The 26,740-nt window shown below is 36.4% G+C and overlaps 1 protein-coding gene across 1 annotated transcript in view; it reads left to right on the forward strand.

Annotated features, from left to right (window-relative positions):
* IKKbeta (inhibitor of nuclear factor kappa B kinase subunit beta) overlaps positions 1–26,740 on the forward strand; it is an 89,104-nt gene that overhangs the window by 39,123 nt on the left and 23,241 nt on the right. The window contains exons 5-11 of the mRNA XM_090378587.1: positions 2,983–3,068; positions 3,177–3,301; positions 15,438–15,545; positions 16,109–16,229; positions 16,885–17,076; positions 17,428–17,648; positions 21,917–22,018. Coding sequence (XP_090234713.1) covers positions 2,983–3,068; positions 3,177–3,301; positions 15,438–15,545; positions 16,109–16,229; positions 16,885–17,076; positions 17,428–17,648; positions 21,917–22,018 — 955 coding nt within the window. The remainder of the gene's footprint in view (positions 1–2,982; positions 3,069–3,176; positions 3,302–15,437; positions 15,546–16,108; positions 16,230–16,884; positions 17,077–17,427; positions 17,649–21,916; positions 22,019–26,740) is intronic.

Genomic DNA, 26,740 nt, shown 5'->3' on the forward strand with positions numbered 1-26,740 from the left:
CTATGGAATAAGATTCTGTGTGGAATAGAAAATTTATTAATGGGTCATTAATTTGGCATTAATGACTCATTTATTAAATTGGTCATTCCAAAAAAAGAAAGTAAAGTCAGCAACTTCAATTTTGTAACAGAAGTTTTATTTAGTAAAATATCAAAATACAAACTACAAATTATGTTAGTGCTGAAAGCAGTGAAGGAATCTGAATGAATATACTTTTTGAAAATTACATTTCATTTTTAGTAAAATGAAATTTGTAAAATAATATAATTTATATGGCTAGTGCCTAATATGTGCAGATTTTTTGGTTGCAGTCAAGATAATTGGGATTACATTGGTTGGCAAAAAGAAAACTTTTTTTTTTTGCACTCTGTTAAAATTAAGGGTGATTCTTGTAGATTTGACGCTGCTGAATTCAAATGTGGCAAGCATGTTGCTGTAACATCCACCATTTTAAGGGAGAAGGGATTAAAGTCAAAAACTAAGTTCCTAGTAAAAACGATTTCATATATTTTAAGAAAATGTTGCATACAGTACTAAATATTGAACAGTGGGTCTGTTAACCTTATTCTGTTTACAAAAATGTTTATCTGATAACAAAACACTTATTTTGTCATTTTTTTGCCTTTTGTAATAGTCTCCCTTGGTGTCTTATTTTATGAGATTCCAACAGTAGTCTTCCAACAGCAAATTCTAAATGGGAAGCATTTAAGGAATTAATCTTGGAAGCTAATAGGCTTTTCATACCAACTAAGAAATACTGTTCAAGGTTGAGGGCTAAATGAATGTCAGATGAAATAATAAGACTCGTGGCAGAGAAGAAAAATGTTTGAGATGCATATAAATTATCAGGCGACACAGAAGTCTATGGTAGATATAAGCAAGTCTGTAATCAAGTGAAAAAGGAGGTTAGGCAAGCAAAGGCTGATTACGAGGAATCTTTGGCAAAGGATGAAAAAAAACCCAGCAAAGACTGCTTTATTTATGTAACTCTTGAAGAGAGAGGATGAATCATATTGATCCACGTGATATCGATGGTTCCACTGTTGATGATCCTGCTCAGGTAGCTGACAAACTGAATATTTTGAGTGTATTTTGCATCTACATTTACCACACATGAAGAATTCTGTAGTGAAGTGGAGGACAGAAGCTTATTAAACTCTAACAGGGAGATTAGTGATTTTGTAATAACTGAGAGCAAAGTGAAGGAGAAATTCTTGAAGTTAAACATAACAAAGGTACCTGGAATGGATGGGATCTATCCAGTTATATTAAGTGAGGTAGCAAAGGAAGTGAGCAAACCCTTAGCCGTAATTATGAGAGCATCCGTGGATTCAGAGGAGGTCCCCACAACTGAAGTTGTGCAAATGTATACCCAATTGACAAAGGGGGGTTCAAAGAGTGACACAAGTAATTACAGACCTGTTAGTTTAACTTCTGTTCTGGGGAAAATAATGGAATCACTGGTTAAAGAAATTATGCAGGATCATCTAGACAAGACTGCAGTTTTAGTTCAGACACAGCATGGGTTTGTTAAGATGAAATCTTGCTTGTTTGTTTGTTATTTAGTTTTTAGGAGCATTAGCAACTAAGGCCATATTGCTCTGGGATATGCGGTGGTCATTCCCTGACCTTTCCGCATCCTCCATATTTGGTGGTCACGGGCTCGAACCCCGGTCTAATCAAGAAGCGTGTGCTACGCACTGCTGCTCCTTCCCACCTGGCTTCGGAGGCGCCATGAAATCTTGCCTGACCAATTTGATTGGATACTATGATGTGGTCACAAAGGAACTGAATGCAAAAATAATTCTGATATCATATACTTGGATTTCAGGAAAGCTTTTGATACTGTTGCACATGGAAAACTATTGTATAAGGTGGAGCAATATGGTATTAAAGGCAAGTTGCTGCTATTGATAAAGGGCTGGTTGATTGGGAGAAGACAGAGTGGTAATCAATGGACACTGCTCTTCGTGGGCCAGTTTTATTAGTGGAGATCCCCAGGGTTAGGTTTGGGACCATGATTGTTTTCTGTATTTATCAATGATATTGATGGAGGTATATCAGGCTGACTGTCCAAGTTTGTAGATGATACAAAGGTTGGAACTGTTTCTTAATTGTAAGAAAGGAAACCTGGAATGGTACTTCTTAGTTGGCATGAAACGCTTAGTAGCTTCTACAATCACCTCCTGAATGCTTCCTATTTAGAATTTGCTGTTGGGAACATCATCAGACAGTCCCACTGTATATAATTTAAAGTCTGTCTGAAGATACATAGTTCATGCTCATGGAAGCAAAAGCTCTTTCTTTGACAGTAGTTATGTCTTTAAGTAAATCCTACATCAGTACACTGTAATCTTTTGTGTAATGGGTCTTTTACCTTCATTCTTAATGCATGAAGAATTGCTGTTGATAATCAGATCAAGATTATTGCTTACTCTTATTGCTGTCTAACATGCCACTGCAGAAAACAGTCATCCAATAAATCTACAAAATTCTTTCTACTGTGTGAGTGACCAACCCACATTCTATTCAACATCTGGGTAGTTAAAATTCCTCATTATAAGACATTCTCATATAGTGGCCCACTCTATTTCTCTGTATAGTTGTTTGTCTGGCAGTTTTACTAAGATGAGTTCTTGGAGAACTAGGTGACACTATTGTTTATTTGTTGTAGGTATACAGCCACACTGTTTTCCGAACTTGAAACATGCTTATATTACTATGTTTAATTTTTAATGCAACTTTGAATGTGTATCTTTGAACTTTGAAGACAGTGTATCTCTACTCATTTTTAATATCTTACTTTCTTTATATTGTGCCAATGAAAATTTGTTACCAATAGTAATAATGAGTAATTTTTATAATTTCTGTGTAAAAGTGAAGTGTTAACTTGCAACTTAAATAATATTTAAAATAAAAAATAAAGTACTTAAAAATAAATAGATAACATTTTAAATGTTATTTTATTTTTTTTCCAGGAAGTTTACAAAGTTATTGATCTTGGTTATGCTAAAGAACTTGATCAAGGAAGTTTGTGTACTTCATTTGTTGGGACCCTTCAGTATTTGGTATGCTTTTACTGACTGTAATATATTCAACTATCTGTTATTGTATTTTATTCAAATTAAAATTTGAATAAAATTTTCTTAAAATTTTTCAAAATTTTATGCATTTAGGCTCCAGAACTTTTTCAAGGTAAAAAATATAGCTGTACAGTAGATTACTGGAGTCTTGGTCTGGTGACTTATGAATCAATTACTGGTCATCGTCCCTTTTTATCTCACATGACGCCACCTGAATGGTAAGTTTTCCCTTATAATATAAAAGTTTAGAAGGAAAGAATTTTTAGTAATTAGTTTTACCATGTGACATCAAATTCTGTTTTAAAACTTAAAAGAATAGACATTAGAATATGAATTTAACTGTGAATATTTTTAACACTGTAGGAACATTTTCATTTACTTGATAATGAAAGTGGTCCTACAGTGAAAACATGGAATCTTTCTTTCAGAACATAATAAAATGTATTTTTAGTATTGAATTTCATTAGAGAATAGTGAATAAAGATTTTACCCTGTGCAGAAGTATTCACACCTAATACAGCTCCTCTCACCGTGCTAATAAATCTTGAATTTCACTAGTGACTCTCTCATTTGTCTGGTGTCGTTCATTATGCTGTTATTCATTACGAAGGTTACAACACAAGGAATCATGCGGCCAGCATGATTCCTTGCATTGTAACCTTCCCCAGTGAGGCTGCCATCATAATTCCTTTTACCATAATAGTGGCACATTGTACCACCCTGCTATATCCTCATCTTCCTTGAGAGCTATTCGCAGGTCCTTATGCTGGACTAATTGGCTCCTTGTGCAACGTCAAGCTGCTATCATCATCAGTGTGTTGCTGAAAAATCATCTTGCAGCCTTGATGTACTTTGCTAAATGGCTTGTTGTCCCATGTCAGGTGAAGTTGCCATCAAGTGCTACTTATGCTCATTGAATGCTGATGCCTTCACTTGTGTTATCAGGTTGGTGCAGCTCATTATGCTGCACTGATAGTTGGGTATTCTAGCTGAAAAGTAGAAGAGTTCTGTAGTGCAACTTCAAGGTCAGGGTAGTTCCTGGTGTTGAGCTCATGTTTGTGACCTTGTAATACACTATAGATTTCACTCACAATGTCCAACCTATTATTATGTTGTGACTTCATTCACAATCGCAAGTGAATGAGGATTTGTCACTCTTTTTAGGAAATGGCTGGATATGAGCAAATTTCCAAACAGAAGGAAAAACACCTTTGGAATAAGAAAGTGAAAAAAGGCGGCAAAGAATAGGAGTAAGTTCAGGAGCACAGGTTTTGGGAACAAATGGAGAAATACCATCGGACCTGGAGTTTTCTTAGCATCAAGATTTGTCAAAATCCTTCTGACATCCTTTTGATGGAAGACCACAGGAGGCATTGAATGGAGCGTGTTGGGAATGGTGGGAGGTGTTTTTACCAAGATCATTAATACATGAGTTGGAAGAAAAAATGGGATGCTAGCAGGTCAGCTTGATCCTTGGCTGAAGTGACAACAGAACCATCTGGTTTGGACAGAGGTGGGAGCTGATATGGGCAAAAGTTGTGGCCAATAGCTTTGGCAAGAGACCAGAATGCTCAGGGCAAGAAGCAAGTTTTCTACTCTTAGCCTGTTCAAACTCTAGTTTGGACTGATTAATAACTGCTTTACAATTGTTGCAAGCTTTGGTGTAGGCAGAAAATGAAATTGAAGAATTAGAAACAAGCCAATTACGATATGCAACATTCTTCTCTTGAACAGCCTTAGCACATTTATTGGAAAACCAAGGTTTAGGTAAAGGACAAGATTTTAAAGTGGAGTGTGGGATAAAGGATTCCATTCCTGTAAGAATAATTTCACTGACACAATCTGAGCAAATGTTGACATCAGAAGTTTTGAAACAGTAATCCGACCAAGAAAAAGAAGAAAAGAAATCTTGAAGGTCATCCCATTTTGCATTCTTGTAATGCCAAAGAACACGAGGTTGGGAATAGCCATGAGATAACGGCTCCATTGGAGAAGAGACAATCACCAAGTTGTGATCTGAAGTGCCTAAAGGACCTCTCACTTCGACCACGTACTTAGACAGGTTTTTTGTGAGAAAAAGATCAAGCGTGTTGGTCTGTACAAGGTGATTGTAAAAGCCTCAGCATCTCAACCAGCTGGGTCGATGTTGACCAGAAAACGGAAGCCAGCTGGAGTTGTGAACATTAAAATCACCAAGGAAAATTACTTCACTGTTAGGAAAGTTTGACTTGGAGAAAGTCAAGTTGCAAAGAGAGGAAGTCAAAGAGCTCCAAGTGATTAGTGGAGTTGGGAGAACAGTAGAGACAACAGATGGATTTGACACAATGAGGTAGAGAGATTTTAAGCCAGAGAATGTCGAAGAGGGGAGATTCCCAATTACCAAGTCTCTGACAGGGAATTTCAGAACGGACATATGCACAAGTACCACCTTTGAGGCGAAAGGAATCATACAGCGAATAATTTGGGCATCTGAGATGAGCAGTAGTTGAATCAACCGATAACTGAGGTTCTGTCAGAAAAAGTACATGGGGTTTGGCAGACTGCAAGTGGAAATGGACAAATTTGAGATTAGAATTGACACCATGTATATTTGTGAAATGAATTAGGAAGTGTTTTGGAGGTTTAGATATTTTTCGCAGATAAGCTTGCTCTATTAGTTTGACAATTCATGATGTATTCAATAGTAAGAAAAAGTGGGTGGGACATGCTGTATGAAGTAATGAAATTTTTGGATATGGTGTACACATGATAAGAATATATCCAGATCCTTGACATAACGTGGCCTCGACAATTTTCCCCGCACGCACACTACTCGGACTCCCTCCAGTCACTATCTGGCAGAGTAGAGGTAGCACGATTATACACTAGCTGATCCGGAAGCCTCCTAGAGTGTTACCAATAGGTTTGATCCAGTGTAATAACTACCAGCCGGCCTGTGAATACCGTTTTTGAGCTGTACCCTTGAAATGTAAGGAATAATGGATCTCGCCACAATGTTCATCATAACCTCAAAAGTCATTAGTCATACTGCACGACGTAAGAGATTAGCATTGGCATATGATGCAAGAAAGCAAGCTTATGCAGCATCAGCCAAAAAAAAAAAAAAAAAAAAAACCCCACTTCCACTTCGCCCTACGTTCGTTCGAAATACCTGTCCAGCTGAGCCTTAAATTTATTTAGGCTATCAACTTCCACGACAAGGGATGAAAGTCTATTCCACCAACCAACTACCCGCTGGCTAAAGGCAAATTTCCATACGTTTATCCTACATCTGTCTTTCCTCAATTTGAATTTATGCCCTCTGAGGTGATTATTCTGAGTATGAGGCAGAATCCCATCAGCATTGAGCATGCTCAACCCATTCAAGGCTTTATACACCTCTATCAGATCACCTCGCTGGTGCCTAGTCTCCAGACATGGTAATTTGCAAAACTTAAGCCTTTCTTCGTAAGAGTACCCCCTTTATTCCACTCACTAATCTTGTTGCCGTTCTCTGTACTCATTCCAGCAGCCCTACATCCTTCTTGAAATGAGGCCTCCAGACCTGTATACAGTACTCAAGGTGTGGTCTGACCATTGCCTTATACAAGGGAATAATCACCTCCTTATCCCTGCTAGAAAAATTCCTGTATATATCATTGACAAGACACCATGAGCTACTCTTGCAGCCCGTCTGCACTGCTCAGAGAACTTCATATCTGCCTGCACAATTACCCCCAAGTCCTTTTTATTCTCTACCACTGTCAGTGTAGTACCACAGAGTTGATACGTTGCTCTGGGGTTGCTGTTTCCCATATGTAGTACTTTACATTTGTCAATGTTAAACTTCATTTGCCGCCTCTCAGCCCATCTGCTCAACATTTCCAGATCCTGTTGCAGCAGCATAGTGTCAGTAGTGTCCTTGACAACCCTGCCAACCTATGTATCGTCTGCAAACTTGGACATTAAGCTTGATATACCATCATCAATAACATTTATAAATACAGAAAACAATAATGGACCCAACACTGAACCCTGAGGGACTCCACTAATAACACTAGTCCACGATGAGCAGTGTCCATTGATTACCACTCTCTGTCTTCTCCTCCTCAACCACCCCTTTATCCACAGCAGCAATTTGCCTACAGTGCCACACTGCTCCAATTTGTGCAGCAGTCTTCCATGTGCAACAGTATCAAAAGCTTTTCTAAGATCCAAGTATATAATATCAAAGTTATTCCCTGCATCCAGTTCTTTTGTGACTGCATCATGGTATCCAATCAAATTGGTCAGGCAAGACTTTCCCTTAACAAAACTGTGCTGTGTCCGAGCTATTACTGAAGTCTTGCCTTGGTGATCCTGCAGTGCTTCTTTAACCAGTGCCTCCATTAATTTTTCTGGAACAGAAGTTAAACTCACAGGTCTATAATTACTTGTGTCAGCCTTTGATCCTCCTTTGTGAATTGGGGTCACATTTGCACATCTCCAGTCTGTGGGTACCTCCCCTGAGTCCAAGGAAGCTCTCATAATTATGGCTAAGGGTTTGCTTACTTCCTTTTCTGCCTCCTTTAATATAACTGGATAGATCCCATCCACCCCAGGTGCCTTTCTTGTGTTTATCTTTAACAATTTCTCCTCTCTTTACTCTCAGTTATTACAAGATTCTCTAGCTTACTGTCAGAGTTGAATACACCTCTGGCATTCCCCTCACTGAATAACTTCTCATGTGTGAATGTCGATGCAAAACATTCATTTAGTTTGTTATCTACCTGAGTAGGATCATCAACAGTTGACCCATCGATATCAAGTGGACCAATCTGATTCTTCCCCTTCCTTCTAGAGTTTACATAAGTAAAGAACTCTTTGCTGTTTTAAGAAAAACAGCAAAGAGTTCTTTGCTTCCCTTGCCAAAGATTTCTTGCAATCTGCCTTTGCTTGCCTAACCTCCTTTGTAACTTGGTTACAGATCAACTTGTATCTATCATAGGCTTCTGTGTCACGTGTTAATTTTTATGTATCCCATGCATTTTTCTTCTCTGTCATATGTCTCATTAGTTCATCTGACATCCATTTAGGCTTAAACCTTGAACAATATTTCTTAGTTGGTATGTAAAACCTAGTAGCTTCCAAGATAAGTTCTTTAAATGCTTCCCATTTTGAATTTGCTGTTGGTAACATCTTCATTTGGTCCCACTGTATAGAATTTAAATTCTGTCTCAGACCATCGTAGTCGCCTTTACGAAAGCAATAACCCTTCCCTTTACCCCTGATGGTAGTTACCTCTTTGAGTAAATCCCACTTCAGCACATTGTGATCACTGCCATCTAGTGGTTCCTTTATCTGCATATTCTTAATGCATGAAGAATCACTACTGATAATCAAATCAAGAGTATTACTCCCTCTAGTTGCCTCCCGAACATGCTGATGTAGAAAACAATCGTCCAATAAACCCTTCCACAAGATGGGGAAGGGTTGACCGGAACTTAGCTCTAGAGACTAAACATGGGTTCCACCACTTCAAGCCTCCAATAGCCGACCGGGCTAGCCGAGTGGGTAAAGTACCTGCCCGGCAACCCAAAGGTCGCGGGTTCGATTCCCGCCTTGGGCTTGGATCATAGTACTGCAAAAACCTTGAGAGGTGCAATATGGCCACAGAAGCCGATGCGCTAACAACTACCAAATCAAAAAAAAAATAAACAAAAAAAAAAAAAAAAAAGCCTCCAATAAGCAAAGTGGTGGTATTGCACCGGTTGATTGAGAGTCATCTACCACCTAGTACTGCCTGGTAATGTAGAGGGGTGGCATTCCTCCATGTGGTGTGGGCGCTACACCTCGACCCCTGCTTACGTTGGTTCACACCTGGGTGGTCACCCACCATGCACTTGTGCATGGAGGTTATACCCAGGATTACTGACGAGGCCACTAGAGATGGTCGTGTTCAAAGCCGCTAAGTGGATTTTTCTTATTTATTGATTTGAAATTATTGTTTTTCTAAAGCTTTTGATTTAAATTTAGTAGTATAGCATTATTTGGTGATTTTCTGATTAATTTGGTGTATTTATTCTTTACTTGGCCTTTTAATTCCATAAAAGTATCGGTAAAGGTTTCCACGTGTTTCAACTTCGGTACCGTTCGTAATTTTCCCGCCTTTGTGATACGCTAGTTATATACTGTACTAGATAGCGTTAGTTGAACTTCGTTAGCAGTTAAATTGTATGTTTAAATAAATACATATAACGACTTAGATTACAAACATAATATAATTAATTATATTTAACATAATTAATAACATAACATAATTAATTATAATTAATTAATAAATTAATAGAATCATGACTCAGACCAGAGCGGCAAAGCAAAAGGCTCAAGCTAATGGAAGTGCTGTGGCTCAGAGCAGAACTGAGGGGGGCAGTTGTCCTCTGACTCACAGCCTTATAAAATGCACTGTTTGCTTGATGTTTGCAGAGCAATCGGGTACGGGACATGATACTGCCAAGGGGGATGTCTTTGTGTGTGCGCGATGCAAGGAGTGTATCGATATCAAGCAACAACTCGGCGTTCTTGTGGGCCTATATGAGAGCTTGAAGGACAGGGTGGATGCCCTCGAAGAAACTAAATTGAGGGGCCCATCAAGCTCTCAGCTGCCCACATCAACGCCAGAGCTTGCACTTGGGCATCGCGTGACACAGAGACAACCCCCAAGGCAGAATGCGCTGGTCCCAAAGGAACTAGTAGTTGTTGGTGACTCTATTGTCAGGGAAACGGGGAACATGCTTTGTAAAAAAGATAGGTGGAACAGGACCAGGGTATGTCTGCCAGGGGCAAAGGTTGATGACGTAGAGCGAATATCATCTTTTAAGGGCACAAAAGGTGATATAGTTGTACATGTTGGCACTAATAATATTAAGAGTAGGAGACCGGCAGAATTACTTAACAAGTACAGGTCACTGTTGAACAAAAGCCAAGAATTAGGGTTGAATTTGAAAGTGTCTGCAATTCTGCCCAGACACGATAGGAGGGAGTATATGATGAGAGCCTTGTCGATCAATTCGGCCCTGGAAAGATTGTGCAAGGCTCAAGGGGTAGAATTTTTTTCAGCCTGGACTGTACTTGTTAACAGGAGAGATTGCTTCTACAGGGATGGGATACACTTAAATAGAAAGGGTGCAAGAATATTTGCTGATGCTATCGAGGCAGTGTTAGGTGGGTCGGAAAACTGCTAGCTTGGGGGGAGACAAAGACCAATAGATTGACAGTAGCCACTGGCAGAGGTGAAAGAGATTCTTGCACTGCTTCTATTAGAATGAGCAGAAGCCTGGAAAACAAGATGCATGGTATTTCAGAGACTGCTGGGAGCCATTGCGGTACAAGTAAACACATGGGTTGTGTTAGGGTAGCTAAGAATAGAAACAGGTGCAGGTATACTTGCGTGTACACCAATGCTAGGAGGTTAGTAAATAAATTTGATGAATTTGAGGTATTGCTCAAAACATCAAAGGGCAGATATTGTTGGGATATCAGAGACGTGGTGTCACACAGATATAAGGGATGCAGAACTGCAATTTGGGGAGTACAACGTCTACAGAAAGGATAGACAGGATAGGAAGGGGGGAGGGGTTATGCTATTAGTTAAGAAACACATAAAAACCAAGGAAGTGAAGCCAGTCGACATCGCCGGACAGTGCAGTGTTGAGTCAGTTTGGTGTGACATAAGCATTGGGAGATCAAAATTGAGAGTAGGAGTGTGCTATAGGCCTAATGACTCTGATGAGTATAATAAGGAACCGTACAGGGAAATAGAGTGGGCCAGTAAATCAGAGAGTCTTATAATGGGAGATTTTAATTTCCCAGATATTGACTGGAATTTGGGGGCTGGTTACTCACACACTAGCAGGGCTTTTGTGGATTTATTGGATGATTGTTTTCTACATCAGCATGTTTGGGAGGCAACTAGAGGGAGTAATACTCTTGATTTGATTATCAGCAGTGATTCTTCATGCATTAAGAATCTGCAGATAAACGAACCACTAGGTGGCAGTGATCACAGTGTGCTGAAGTGGGATTTACTCAAAGAGGTAACTACCATTAGGGGTAAAGGGAAGGGTTATTGCTTCCGTAAAGGCGACTACGATGGACTGAGACAGTATTTAAATTCTATACAGTGGGACCAACTGATGATGTTACCAACAGCAAATTCAAAATGGGAAGCATTCAAAGAACTTATCTTGGAAGCTACTAGGCTTTACATACCAACTAAGAAATATTGTTCAAGGTTTAGGCCAAAATGGATGTCAGATGAACTAATGAGGCATATGGCAGAGAAGAAAAATGCATGGGATACTTACAAATTAACACATGACACAGAAGCCTATGATAGATACAAGTTGATATGCAACCAAGTTACAAAGGAGGTTAGGCAGGCAAAGGCAGATTACGAGAAATCCTTGGCAAGGGATGCAAAGAAAAACAGCAAAGAGTTCTTTACTTATGTTAACTCTAGAAGGAAGGGGATGAATCAGATTGGTCCACTTGATATCGATGGGTCAACTATTGATGATCCTGCTCAAGTAGCTAACAAACTAAATGAATATTTTGCATCGACATTCACACATGAGGAGTTATTCAGCAAGGGGAATGCTAGAGGTGTATTCAACTCTAGCAGTAAGCTACAGAATCTTGAAATAACTGGGAGTAAAGTGGAGGAGAAACTGTTGAAGATAAACACAAGAAAGGCACCCGGGGTGGATGGGATCTATCCAGTTATATTAAAGGAGGCAGCAAAGGAAGTAAGCAAACCCTTAGCCATAATTATGAGAGCTTAACTGGACTCAGGGGAGGTACCCATAGACTGGAAATGTGCAAATGTGACCCCAATATACAAAGGAGGATCAAAGGCTGACACAAGTAATTATAGACCTGTGAGCTTAACTTCTGTTCCAGGAAAATTAATGGAGGCACTGGTTAAAGAAGCACTGCAGGATCATTTGGACAAGACTTCAGTTATCGCTCAGACACAGCATGGTTTTGTTAAGGGGAAGTCTTGCCTGACCAACTTGATTGGATATTATGATGCAGTCACAAAAGAACTGGATGTAGGGAATAACTTTGATATTATATACTTGGATCTTAGAAAGGCTTTTGATACTGTTGCACATGGAAGACTGCTACACAAATTGGAGCAGTGTGACATTGGAGGCAAATTGCTGCTATGGATAAAGGGGTGGTTGAGGGGGAGAAGACAGAGAGTGGTAATCAATGGACACTGCTCATCGTGGACTAATGTTATTAGTGGAGTCCCTCAGGGCTCAGTGTTGGGTCCATTATTGTTTTCTGTATTTATAAATGATATTGATGATGGTATATCAAGCTTAATGTCCAAGTTTTTAGATGATACAAAGGTTGGCAGGGTTGTCAAGGACACTACTGACACTATGCTGCTGCAACAGGATCTGGAAAGGTTGAGCAGATGGGCTGAGAGGTGGCAAATGAAGTTTAACATTGACAAATGTAAAGTACTACACATGGGAAACAGCAACCCCAGAGCAACGTATCAACTCTGTGGTACTACACTGACAGTGGTAGAGAATGAAAGGGACTTGGGGGTGGTTGTGCAGGCAGATATGAAGTTCTCTGAGCAGTGCAGACTGGCTGCAAGAGTAGCTCATGGGGTATTGTCAATGATATACAGGAATTTTTCGAGCAGGGATAAGGAGGTGATTATTCCATTGTATAAGGCAATGGTCAGGCCACACTTAGAGTACTGTATACAGGTCTGGAGGCCTCATTTCAAGAAGGATGTAGAGCTGCTGGAACGAGTACAGAGAAGGGCAACAAGATTAGTGAATGGAACAAAGGGGTGCTCTTTCGAAGAAAGGCTTAAGTTTTGCAAATTACAGTGTCTGGAGACTAGGCACCAGCGAGGTGATCTGATAGAGGTGTATAAAGCCTTGAATGGTTTAAGCATGCTCAATGCTGATGGGATTCTTCCTCTAGCTCAGAAAAATCACCTGAGAGGGCATAAATTCAAATTGAGGAAAGACAGATGTAGGATTGACGTGAGGAAATTTGCCTTTAGCCAGCGGGTGGTTGGTTGGTGGAACAGACTTCCATCCCTTGTGGTGGAGGTTGATAGCCTAAATAAGTTTAAGGCTCAGCTGGACAGGTATTTGGAACGAACAGAGGGGTGAAGTGGAAGTGGGTTTTTTTTTTTTTTTTTTTTTTGGCTGATGCTGCATAAGCTTGCTTTCTTGCATCAAATGCCTCTACTAATGCTAATGCTAATTACTAACAGTCCCACCATCGTGAAGGTGCAAGCATAGGATTTGGCTGTCACAGACCATCCAGACCTGCCGAAATTGGGTCCACTTGACTTGAGTGTCACCCGAATATCTGTTCCATCAGCGTTTTAGACTCCCAGGTAGCAAGTACAGCTTGTCTGGCATATCTGTGAGAATGTCTGTGACAACCTGAAGGACCAATATAAGTAGTAGTAGACAATTTGCCTCTGTAGAGCAGGAATGAAAACCGGTGCGAGTGTATATATCCATGCCTTACTGGGCTAAGAGGCCAATCATTTAACAATCATCACACAACAGAACTCAAAACCACTTTACACAGACATGTTCACTACTTCATTGATTGGCTTTGCTGGGTACAGTACCTTCACATGCACATGGCAGGGTTACCATAGTCTGGCTTGGGACTGCCTTCACACAAGAAATAAATTTTAAAAAAAAATTCAAGAGTAGGCCATCTTGTGTCTTTTTTCACTTTGAGACTTTTACTTTTGAAAGCACTGCTACATTTTGGTCGCCTGGAAGAAAATTGAGTATCCTTGGATGTAGAAGGTTGATTTATTGCATCACTAAATATAAATGATTAATTAGTTTTATGACAATTGCTGGGTATTTCTTCATAAATATCTAGATCCTCATCTGAGTATGTAGAATAGTATCATAGTTACTATCTATAGATGAATATTCTCTCCTTCTGAATGATTTTATGCCTTACTACCAGATGATTGCTATTCCTCACTATGATCTTTAGAGAAAAAAAGGATTTACATCTTGATAGAAAGAATCAGAACATAAAACCAAGTCTAGATTTTTTGAAACTTTGTTCAATTCTTTTATATAAAAAAAAGAGTTAAATATTTAAATATAATGCATTAAAATTTCTAACTTATGGTTATATTAAATGCATGCAATCGATAATGCAGTTTCTCTCAGAGAGAGAAGAGGGGGACAACAGTTATAAACAAAATGTGAGCATACCGTTGTTTATTCAACAATAAAATATGGGAATAGAGAATAGATATAAGCTCAGTTTTACTGATATTTAAATTCTTACTGTTGCTGCATCCTAAATTTTATAAGCCATAGTATTCTAGTATTAATAATTTTGCTGAAAATATGGTAACACTCTTGCACTGTACACTAAGTATGAAATACCACTTGTAAGTGCAGGAAAATAAAGTTAACCACAGTATAAAAAAACTTTTTTTTAAATTCTTTTTATGCAGACTATGATGGCCACCATAGAAATGGGCAAATTGCGTAAGCAACATGCAAGTTCTAGATAACAGGTTTTAGTAACAAGTTGTCCAGTGCAGTTAGCGCTGCTAATTTCTGACTCCAAAGTGAAGGATTATTTTAAATTTTACAAGCCTTTTTTTCCTCATCTGTATTGTAGAGTTATTGTTGCATTGGTATATGTATATTGGTTGCAATATAGAGATTGACAGTAAATTTGTAAACTCCTCTAGCCACATGGGCCATATGAGTATAAACAAATTTATCATCATCATTATTATTAAATGCATTATTCATGGATTTAGTAATATATTAACCAAACATGTATATGGTTACTGTAATGAGTTAACCAAATACATATTTCTTAGCAGGATTTCTAGGTTTGTTGAAGTTAATTTAAGATTTACTATATAATATGAAGATAAAACAGAATTGAGAGAATGGAAGAGCAGACACTTCCATTTGTGTCCTTTTGCTCTTTGATTTTGCTCTTATTTATCGATATAAACATTGTTTCTAATTAACAATACCTACAAAGACATCCTGAATATAAAAAGGAAATTCTCTTTAATCATATCTAAACTCAGATACAGTATGGTTATAAAATACTGAATCGAAAAAGTCTGAAATTCTAAGTTAATTTATTCAGGAAAGCATTCTATATTCAGATAAAAGATATTTAAATTCATGAGAATGATTGGGGTTTAATTGCGTGATGTGTCTGAATCTGTTTAAAAGTCAAGAAGTAGATTTTCCAATCATAGGCTTTGAAATTTTTTAAAAAGGAATATAAAATGTATATTCCATTAATGGTATCCCTTTTTTTCCTCATCTGTATAAACAGGATCCCTCATGTGATGAAGAAAAAACCCTCTGAAATTTGTGCTTTTGTGGATGATAATGGACAAATTGTGTTTTCCAGTGAAATCAGCTCTTATAACAGTATAACCAGGTATAATTTAATTTTCCTTATAAAATTTATAATATACATTTTTATAATATATTAAAATACATTTATTTATAAAATACTTGTTGAATTATTTGAATTTCTCCATGAAGAATTAAAAATACTTTGTAAAGAAATATAAAACTCAGTATGAAAGGTATTTTGAATGCACTGGTGATCATTGACTGCCTCCCTTTGAGGCAAGGTGGGTCCTGCCTTGAGAAAAAAGTCAGTGGTGGAGATGCCACTTTATTTTTTACTATGACATTCTGTATCCTGGCCTTTTTTTAAATAGGACTTATTTGTCATTTTTTAATTTTCACTTTTTGAATTGTGGATTTTTGATATAGATTTGGAAAAAACTGTAGAACAGTGGGAATTGGAAAAGAAATAAATATGCTGTAGAAACCCTTACATACTATACATCCTATATACATACTATATAAAACTGAAAAATGTTCAGATTTTCAATGTTAGGTGGACATATTTATCTGACATGCATAATTATTTAGAAACATCATTTAATATAAATAATGGAACACTTTCTAATTAAATATTTTTCTTTACAGTGTTTTTAAAAAAGACATAGAAGGCTGGCTTCAGTTAATGCTTGAATATGATCCGAGAAAACGAGGGAAGAAAGATGGTGTTTCAACCTTTGAATGGTTGAAAAAAATCTTAGATAAAACAGTGAGCAAAATTTTATTTAATTTTAATCATCCCAATCAAGAAAGTTTAGAAAATTGTAAGCTATTAATTTTATATGCACTTTTTATATAAAATAAGTAAAACATTTTGAAAATGCAGAAATTGTACAGACAAGAAGCCTTCATGGTGGTACACTGGCTATGTGACTTGTGATGTAGTCAGAAAGGTCTAAGTTCAATCTCTCATTGCCAGCGAGAGGAACATTTTTTTTTTCAATGGGAAACAAGTTGGTTAGTCTTATGTAGAGATTGGGGATTGTCTCATGAACAGACAAACTGACTGTAGAATGTGAACTCCTTCCATGTTAATAGCTTAGAATTTGCTCTGTTATGTTCTGCCCATTGCTTGCTGTCTCCAACAGTTTCTGATGTATTTGCCAGCAGTCCAACTAAGGCAAGAAAAGCATTATTAGATTGTTGTGTAATACTTTTGTGATCTTGTAATTTTATATAAAATAAGATAAGTTTTACCTAAAGCAGTATTGTTTTTAATTACCACTATTATTTTTAATCATAAGTTAAAACATGACAAAATAGATGATGGTTTCAGCTAATACATAATAAGTGTTCTAAATTTTTAGCTGTATCAGTTTCTATAGACTTTTTTTTTTTCCTTTTTTTTTTAAAATTTTGTTTAGGCAGTAAATGTTTTCTGCGTAGAGACATTTCAGCTTTTTACTATCCCTGTAACAGAAGAAACCACATTGAAAGAGTTGCAACAGCATTTAGAAAAGGAAACTGGGATTCCTGTTTTAGAGCAGGAGTTGTTGTTTCCTAGGGGACAGCTTCCAGATGCCAAGAAGGGTGCAATGCAGTTTTGCTTCAAGCCTGTAAGTCATTTATAAAGTCTACTTGTGTATTAGTCATTGGCTATAATTAGAAGAATTAACTATTAATGGTACTATCCAAGCCACAATTACTAAATTTTTAATGGCTCTTTTTGTATGCATATGATTTTTAGTAATTTTTATTAAAATTTGGTATAAATGATGTTATACTTTAACATAATGAGGATGCCCTTTTATATTCTCAACTTTTACATTAACCTGTGTGATCAGTTACTCTTATTTTCTTCATTCTTTTTTTTTTATATAGAATGAAGAAAATAAGCAAGTTCAAATGATCATTTTTGTAAAATGATCATTTGGACTTGCAACAGTAAATGTGAATTTCTGTTGTAGGAAGATGAAGAGATGGTAGCATGGCTATTTCATTCGCAACCATCGGTGCATATTCCTCCTTTTCCAGTAAATTTGCCACCTTTAGTGGAAAAAATAAGAAGAGAGCCCAAGAAACTAATGAAATATGAACAGCAGAGAGAGGCATGGTCACAGGCAGTGTATTTTAGTCAGAAGGAATCACTGACTTTCAGAAGGTTAGCCTTGGCATTTAGAGCTGTCTTGTAAGTATTTCAAGAAAAGTATTTATTATATAATTACAAATAGCAACATTTTCCTATTGTTTTCAATTTAATGATTAAGCCAAGATTGAATAAATACTGATAATCTAACCTTCTCCCTGTTTGAATTGACTCAGATTATCAGAAAAAACTTTAATGTTTTTTTTCTTGTTGCTTCACTTTATTTTATTTCTGTAGATGAAGCAAGTTGATAATTTTAATTGTTATAATTTGATGATTTAAAAGTAGCCTCACACATTTAAATGCCTTAACATTTTATTAAGTTTACATGGGAGAAAATTAGTATAAACCGAAGTTGCAATGGAATTAACAGTCACATCATTTTGATATGACTTATAGCAATAATGCAGCACACATCGCAACTGTAATCAACTTCTTGCCAGATGTGCTGTAACATAGCTTGTAAACTTTGTATGCTGCAGTGATCCTTTTCTTCACGTCATTCATATCAGTTGGAAGGAGGAAGGGCTACTAGTCCTCTAGGGCTTAACTATACCTGGATTCCTTGACATAACTACATACAAAGAGGTTCAGTGGTGGGGCAAGGCCTGATGAGTGCACTGGCCACACAACTGTACCCTTTCTTCCTACCTATCTATTTGCAAGGTGGAGATACAGGTGCCTCCGTAGCCAGGTGGGAAGGAGCAGCAGTGCGTAGCACATGCTTCTTGATTAGACCGGGGTTCGAGCCCGTCACCACCAAATACGAAGGATGCGGAAAGGTCACGAAATGACCACCGCATATCCCGGAGCAATATGGCCTTAGTTGCTAATGCTCCTAAAAATCAAATAACAAACAACAATAACAGGTGGAGATACAAACAGCCTTGAGCATTCTTATGGAAGTGATGAGGTAGTGAGGGGATGCACCATCCTGTTGGAAGAGTACACTGTTACCCAGATCAGATAATTCTCCACCATATTTAAATATACAGCACTAATGATTACACTGGTTGGCATCAATTTCCTCCCTGAAATAATTTTGACAGATTCTCATCGAAATATGTTCACAAACTCTGATATGTGCTGAAAAGTTCTTATCAACCTCAATTTTCAAATATCATAGGTTAATGACCGAAAACCAAGACCTGTAGTTGGTTTAATCATCTTTTCCATCTGTTTTATCAGTTTAATAATTTTTATTTTTTTAGTACTTTCAAGAGTTTTCTAGAGCATTTCTACAACATTTGAGGAATTTTCCAGAATGTTCTAGAATATTGTTATGTGTTGAAGAAAAGTCGGGATGTTTCTGAAAAGTTCTAGAACTTTAGATGGAATTCTCTAAAAACGTTGTGAGTCTTTAAGAAACTTCTCTACTGGTATATATACAAGTGGGTTCTGCACCAAGCAAGCATTTTTGTATTTCAAAAAGTGTATATGTTTCAGAGAGCGAGCTGTGAACAAGTTTTAGTCAATTAGTGTTAGTGTTTGTAAACAAGTGTTGTGTGAACCGTGTTTTAGTGTAAATTGTGAACTGTGTTTAAATTAGAAATAAAAACCTACAATTTCTTATGTAGGTTCTTATGTGCACGTATAAACACCGTACATGAAATATGTCGTGTTCTTGCCGATATAAGCCTGATAGCTTTTGCTACATTTCTGGAGAAGTGGTATTAAAATCGCAATGGAAGCCACTGTCATAACTTGTGAGTAAAGCCTATGAACTCTATTTTGGATGTAAGGTCAGAGATCAAGATAAAGTATGGACTCCAAAGATTTCCTGTAGCTCATGTTCAAAGACATTAGCAGGCTGGCTTAGAGGTAGTCATAAATTAATGCCTTTTGCTGTTCTGGTGATATGGTAGGAACCTCGAAACCACATAAATGATTGTTACTTTTGCATGACCAATATTTCGTTTTTCTGGGAAATCCAAGCATAAAATAGAGTATCCCGACATACATTCTGCTCTAAGGCCAGCTCCTCACGATATAATGGCAATGCTAAAGCCACCAGAAACTTGTGGATTTGACTCTGATTCAGGATCGGAAATTGAGACTCTAGAGGGTCCAGGTCAGAAAAATGTGGCACATCCTCCTTTGGTAGATAAGTCAAAAATCTATTTACCTCCATTTGCCCATCAAGCTAGGTTTGATGAAAATATTTGTGAGAGCAATGGACAAAAAAGGAGAAGGATTTTCGTGTTTGGGGCAAAAGTTTCCTGAAATCAGTGAGGCCAAGATAAAAGACAATTTTTTTGGATCCTCAAATCAAACTGCTATGCCAAGATGAAGAATTCACTAAAAAATTGAATGCTACAGAAATGAACCTGAAAGGCATTTGAAAATGTTTGCTAGAACTTTTTAGATGATGAGAAATCACAAAATTACAGTGACATTGTGGATGAGCTAATTTAGCATCCAGAGAGTTGGGATACAATGCGTTGTTAAAGCTTCATTTCCTACATATATCCATTTAGATTTTTTTTCTGAAAACTTGGGAGTGGTCTCTGATGAACATGGCAAAAGGTTTCACCAAGGTATTTCTCAAATGGAAAAAAAGATAGCAGGGAAAATGGAGTCCAAATATGTTGGCAAGGTACTGTTGGAATCTTTTATGGGAGACACCAATGGATGATTATAAAAGTCAAAAAATGACAAATAAGTGTTTTGTTATTAGGTAAACATTTTTGTAAATAGAATAAGGTAAAAAGACCCATTGTTCAATATTTAGTACTGTATGTAACATATTCTTAAAATATATGAAATATTTTTTTTTACTAGAAACTTACTTTTTGATTTTTATGCCTTTTCCCTTAAAATTGGTAGACATTACAGTAATATGGTTGCCATATTTGAATTCAGCAATGCCAAATCTACAAGAATCAGCCTAAATTTTAACAGTGAACAAAAAAAGATGGTTGGTTTTTTTTTTTTTTTTTTTTTGCGACCAGTGTTATGCTTTCAGCAAAAAACACATTAATCATCGGGACTGTCTTGGATATGTTCCGAAACCGTACTGGGTTTTTCTTCCCCACACTCTCACTTTGAGTATGTGTTCACCATGAATAGGACATGGAACAATGCACTCATCACCAAACTCAGAATTTGAGATCCAGTTCTTCATCTTCTGCCAACTTAGTAAACATGTTTACTAATTTGGCGGAAGATGTCTGACTGATCTAGTTATTAGCCATAATGGCTTTTACCATCTGTAACTTGTTTGGATTTAGATGTAACCACTTGTGCAACATCTCTGCACCATTTTTTTTGTTTGTTTGTTTTTTTTTCACAAAGTTCTGTGCCGGCCTGATATACTGATTTTTTTTTTTTTTTTTTTTTCTGGACTTTGGATGAGATGGTTTCCTCATGGTAGGTTGCCAGTCTTCTTACTGCATACAACATCTGGTAGCTACAAAAATAGTGTACCTATTGTATATTAAATGACTGTTCAGTGGAGATTTGCTGAAACCTTGCACAAAATTTCTGCTTAATTTGCACGGGACATATTTCTTTATCCAAAAAGTACATTGTGCTGTTTTCTGCACCAGTATATGTTGCCATTTCTGTTTACATCACAGTAGCAACTTTGACTCAGACTTTAAACTCTGTCTATTTTTACCACTGTTGGCACATGTTGACTCTAATGAACATATTTGAAAACTTTTAAAGTTGTGAAGCTACTTTTGACTTACACTGTCAAAAAACTGCAAACAAAAGTAGTTTTTTTTTTATGATATTCACTCTATGTAAACTTCTTATTTATGAGTTTCCCAAGTATTTCCTTACTTTGCACCATGTGCACAACTTTGTAGAATTTCTTGCAGGAATATGGGAGGAAAGTAGTTGAAGATTGCATTCTCATATAGATGGGGCTTATTTTCTTTCTATGAGTAGATTAATACCCAGAATGTTTGGTTTGAATATCAGCTGCCCTCTAGGAACAGCATCTACAGCTTTGATGCACAAAAGGCTTCCACTAAATCTCCAAGGAGGATTTAGTGGAAGTGCAAACTAACGATTACACTTGGGGAACTTTTTATTCTTTTCTTGTATACAGGGGCAACGGCACCTCTGTAGGGATGCAGTAATACAGTCTAGCTACTTCACACTAGATAGTGTATGTAATAACACATACCCCATTTTATATATATATATATATATATATATACATATATATATATACTCACATCTAACTTTTTAGCAGAATTCTATTAGCATTAAGTAAAATTTGCTCTCTGTATGTGTCTTTTTGTATGTTCACATACCTTATTTCATAAAAATGATTAAAATGTAATTTGGTTGTACTTTAGATTGCGGCTCCTTGAAGGCACTGCTTCCATGCATAAAGAAGCTATACAGATGATAAATGCAAATAGAAAATTGTGGGCAAAGTGTAAATTTTTTCAAAACAGGTAACTATTTTTATTAGAATGCAAAAAGTATATATTTTCTTATGTTAGAATGATAAGTACATTAGTGAATATTCTTGTTAAATAATGGAAATAAGAATGTAGAACTTGATTATTCTTTAGTAGTGCATAATACCTAACATAAGATGGTTGCTCTTACGAAGAAAGGCTTAAATTTTGCAAATTACAGTGTCTGGAGACTAGCACCTGCGAAGTGATCTGATTGAGGTTATAAAGCCTTGAATGGTTTGAGCATGCTCAATGCTGATGGAATTCTTCCTCTTGCTCAGAATAATCATTTGAGAGGGCATAAATTCAAATTGAGAAAAGACAGATGTAGGATAGATGTGTGGAAGTTTGCCTTTAGCCAGCGGGTGGTTGGTTGGTGGAACAGACTTCCATCCTTTGTTGTGGAAGTTGATAGCCTAAATAAATTTAAGGCTGAGCTGGACAGGTACTTGGAACGAACGGAGAGGTGAAATGGGAGCGTGTTTTTTATTATTTTTTTATTTTTTTTTTGGCTGATGCTGCATAAGCTTGCTTTCTTGCATCATATGCTTCTACTAATGCTAATAAATGTAACAATATACAGTCTGTCCCCGACATACGTAAGAGATGCATTCCAGGACTTCTTACGTAAGTTGAGTTTTATGTAACTCGCGAATGACTAATAAAATATTGCAGCTATATCCCTGATATGCCAAAATGCAATAAGGGATATTGCAGCTATATACCACAACAATTGAAAACTTTATCTGGGGGACAGCAGTGAAGTAGTACCGCTTTCACTTATTCTCTTAGGCGGCACCATGATAACGGTCAAAATGAATTTTCTGTAAAGAACTTCACAGGGTTAAGTTACAAGAGATGCTGTCATTACCTTACATCATGCGAATGAAGCACGCACTACACAATGACAGTTTGATGCAAAGTCGTTGAAAATGGTAGGACAACATGAATTTCAACTTCACCACAATAACCTGACATGTGTGACCAATGTTACATACAAAATGCAAACAAAAGCTCCCACTTCGCTCTCTAACAAAACTGAACTGATTCTGCAATCCAGAAAGAAAGGAAAGGATGTAGAGACAAAGGGCTAGAGTGTAATCCTTCAAAGAAATAGCCGAAGGGACACAATCCATGTTGCATGAACATTGTGGGGGTTTCTTTGAAGTGCTTTGACATAGTTCACCTGTCTCAAACACATTGTCAAATATTTCTTCAGAATTTTTAAAGCAGAAAATGAAATGTTAACTATAGTTATTTATCTAGATTCTAGTTACGCCACAGGTTATTATTATCAACATAGTTTGTATGGGAATGCAAATAAAAACATACTTATTGTTCCTTTATTCAACTTCACTCTTAAAAATTATACAGAAAGTATCTTTACAATTTTACCAAAAAAAATTTTACGTTAGTCCGAATTTACGTAACTCGGGCTTACATAAGTCTGGGACTAACTGTATGGAATATAGTTTTTCTTATGTATTTTTCTTGATATAAAAGCTGCATAATAAATGTAAAATTCTGTAAAATAAATGATAACATTACAGTAAAATCAAGTATATTATTTGGCATTATTCAAACATATAGAATCTTCAGCATATTCAGAATACCATTGTTCTGGGTAGATTTTGTATAATATGTTTGTAAAATACTTAGCTCATTACATCTCAGATGTATTTTTTATTTTTGTCAGAAACATGCTATTAATAACATGGTTTCCCAAAAAGCTTATACAATATAGAAAGTTGAATGTTATTACTGAAATATTGCTACTTAGCATGTTGCTTTCAAGTCTGGAAGCCTCATTTTAGCAACAATGTGGATCTTTTGTAAGGGAGGTATAGAAGAGCAACAAGGTTAGTCAGGAGGCACAAAGGGTACTCTTACTAAGAAAGACTAATTCTGCAAATTGCAGCATCTGGAACCTAGGCAGCACCTGTGAGGAAATTTGAATAAAGTGTTTAAAGCTTTAAATGGGTTGAGTAATCTGAGCTCCTCTGGCATCCTTAATTCTTTCTCAGGTGACACACATAAGAGGATATAAATTGAAAAAGGGTGGTTGTAGGTGAGAAATTCCAAAAATTGTAGTTTGAATAAATTTAAGGAAGATTTAGGCAAATTATTAGAGAGGATGGGCATATGTTTTTTTGAAAATGCTATATATAAGTTTTCTTCATTACATCATTTGTAACTACTAATACGAAATAACTGTTAAATGCTATCATGGAATTGCCTACATATTTTGCAAAGAGAAAATCTTTGCAATAGTAGAACTTTATACAGTGCTAAAAGTGGAAGAAAGTAAAGTCTGAGATCAAATGGTAAAGTGCGAGGATGTTGGTTTTAAGTTGTTTTAATTGTATTTCATAACCAATATTGATATAAACATAGTTATCATAAATAATTTTTACAAAATTCCATAATAATTACCACTGAAACTAATTACTAAATCTTTAAAATACAAGCAACCCCCGTATAACACAGTACTTCTACAACATGGTTTCACTCTAACACGATTGATAAATTGTGACAATCGTTGCACAACACAGTATGCATATAACACGGTTTCGCTCTAACATGGTTAGAGAAGTGTGGCAAACCTTGCATAACAGTATTTTTGTGCGGAGAAAACCCTGCTATGTTGGATGTAATTTTTCAACATTACCTTTCTTTTTTTGTGAATGCCCGCTGTTGACTTGCTAGCAACTATGCAAAAAAAAAAAAAAAAAAAATTATTGGGAAATCCCCATGTTAGGTTCTGTGCTGTTGAACTTGTGCTTGTTTGAGACCATAAAAAATTGTGACTGCAAAGAATGCAGTTCGTGACTTTTACGGTTTTTGTAATGTTATTTTGGTTTTTATTTGGTTGTTTATAAATTTTTCTGGGTATTGCTAAACTTTGTTCTTAAGAACCCTATTGGAATAATTTCTTTGCTGTGAATTAAATTCCAGCCCTAAATTATGCCTAAGGAAAGTAAAAAAAAACCACCACTTAAAAGATATTTTTCAATTGTGGACTGTATCGGAATCATAGCATTATCGCTCAAAGAAGTAAAATCATCAACGTTAAATGCATATTGAAAAAATGTATGGCCAGAGTCAGTTCATTCAGGAAATATGGTCAAACTGACAGAAAACAGAATCGGTGCAATAGTAGAACTTGCTGAGTAGGTAGGAGGGGAAGGTTTTGATGACATGACTACTGAAGACATTCAAGAATTACTAGTAGAAAAAGAGGCTGATGAAGCGGATTTGGTAGAAATGGCATTGGAGGTAAGCCAAATCAATTCAGAAGATGATAATGCAGTTCTGAAGTTCCAAATTTTACACTAAAAAGCATACAGGAAGGCATAAACTTAGCCAAGCGATTAGAATCTTATTTTTTGAATGCAGATCCTTCGACTGAAAGGAGCACAAAGTTAAAAAGGGAGCTTAAAACATGGTTAGCTCCAAACCAAATAGTTACAAAGAGGTATCAGGCAAAAGCAAACAGACCAGGATTTAAAGAGCAGAAGATACACAATCTAGATGCTGGTGAAGATATTCTGCAACAGAGAAAACGTTTGATTGCACTTATCAGCAATAAAGAGGAAGAAAATTAAATTAACTTACATTATCTGACATGTGTATCACAGTTTGTAAGACTTTTGTTCAGTTATTATTGTTTCTGATAGTTATATAAAAAAAAGATGTATTTTTGTTAGCTTTTGGAACATAACCACCCCTTTTCCTACTGGTTCTTAGTCCCATATAACACGGTTTCGCAGTACATAGGATTTTATTGGAACCTAACTACCTTGTTATACGAGGGTTACCTGTATGTAATTTAAAAGTTCCACAACTGAACAGAAGAATAGAAAGTAACTTGTAATGCATTTTCACTTCTCAAAAGAATTTCTAAACAAAAATAAATTCCAGTTGCTTTAGAGGATGAAAGAGGAAGAGTATGAAATATTGTAACAAAGTAGCACTGACACTGCACTAGACATTGCATCAACAAAGTAACCAACACTGCTCTGTGTGAAGCTGAGTAATCTTTTATTATTACTATTGTAAATAATAGCAGACTGCTCTAATGATCATATAATAAGAATTTGAGAGCAAATTTGAATTATATATAATGAACTTAGTGATCTACAGTTTTTGAAAAATTTAAATGTAGCCTGATATTTCAGTTTATTTTACTAAGGCTGAAAATGAATTTAAAGTCCTAGAAATTCACAGGTGTTAGTACTTTTAGAATCTGTAGATAAGTACAGTCAAGTACATGAGTCTGAAACCTATGATGTACTATCACTTTTCCATTCCTTAAATTTTTATGATATATACACGCATTGCTGTTTCTGCCCACCTGGCTACGGAGGCACCTTTATGATATACACTTGATGACTACTTACTACTTTAAAATGGGTAAAAGAAGTTTACTCTACTGAAATAATCAAAAATATAATTAATAGAAAAACAATTTTCTAGCATACAAATTATAATGTTAAGATATTCAAGAAAGCAAGCTCACACAGTGTACTTGTGAACACGTTGGATGCTCATAAGGTACATTGTTTTGAGCATCCAAGGTAAAAAAACAAGAGTATTACATAATATGTAGTGGGTTACTACTTTGTAGTGCAGTAATACTTTACACTGCACAGTGTAGCATCATTTTCTTGTTATTTAGTTAAGTACTCTTACTCGATATATTTATTTTGTTTTATT

Source organism: Mastigoproctus giganteus, chromosome 7 (assembly GCF_048544385.1).
Source record: "Mastigoproctus giganteus isolate SK-2022 chromosome 7, ASM4854438v1, whole genome shotgun sequence".
Classification (NCBI taxonomy): domain Eukaryota; kingdom Metazoa; phylum Arthropoda; class Arachnida; order Uropygi; family Thelyphonidae; genus Mastigoproctus; species Mastigoproctus giganteus.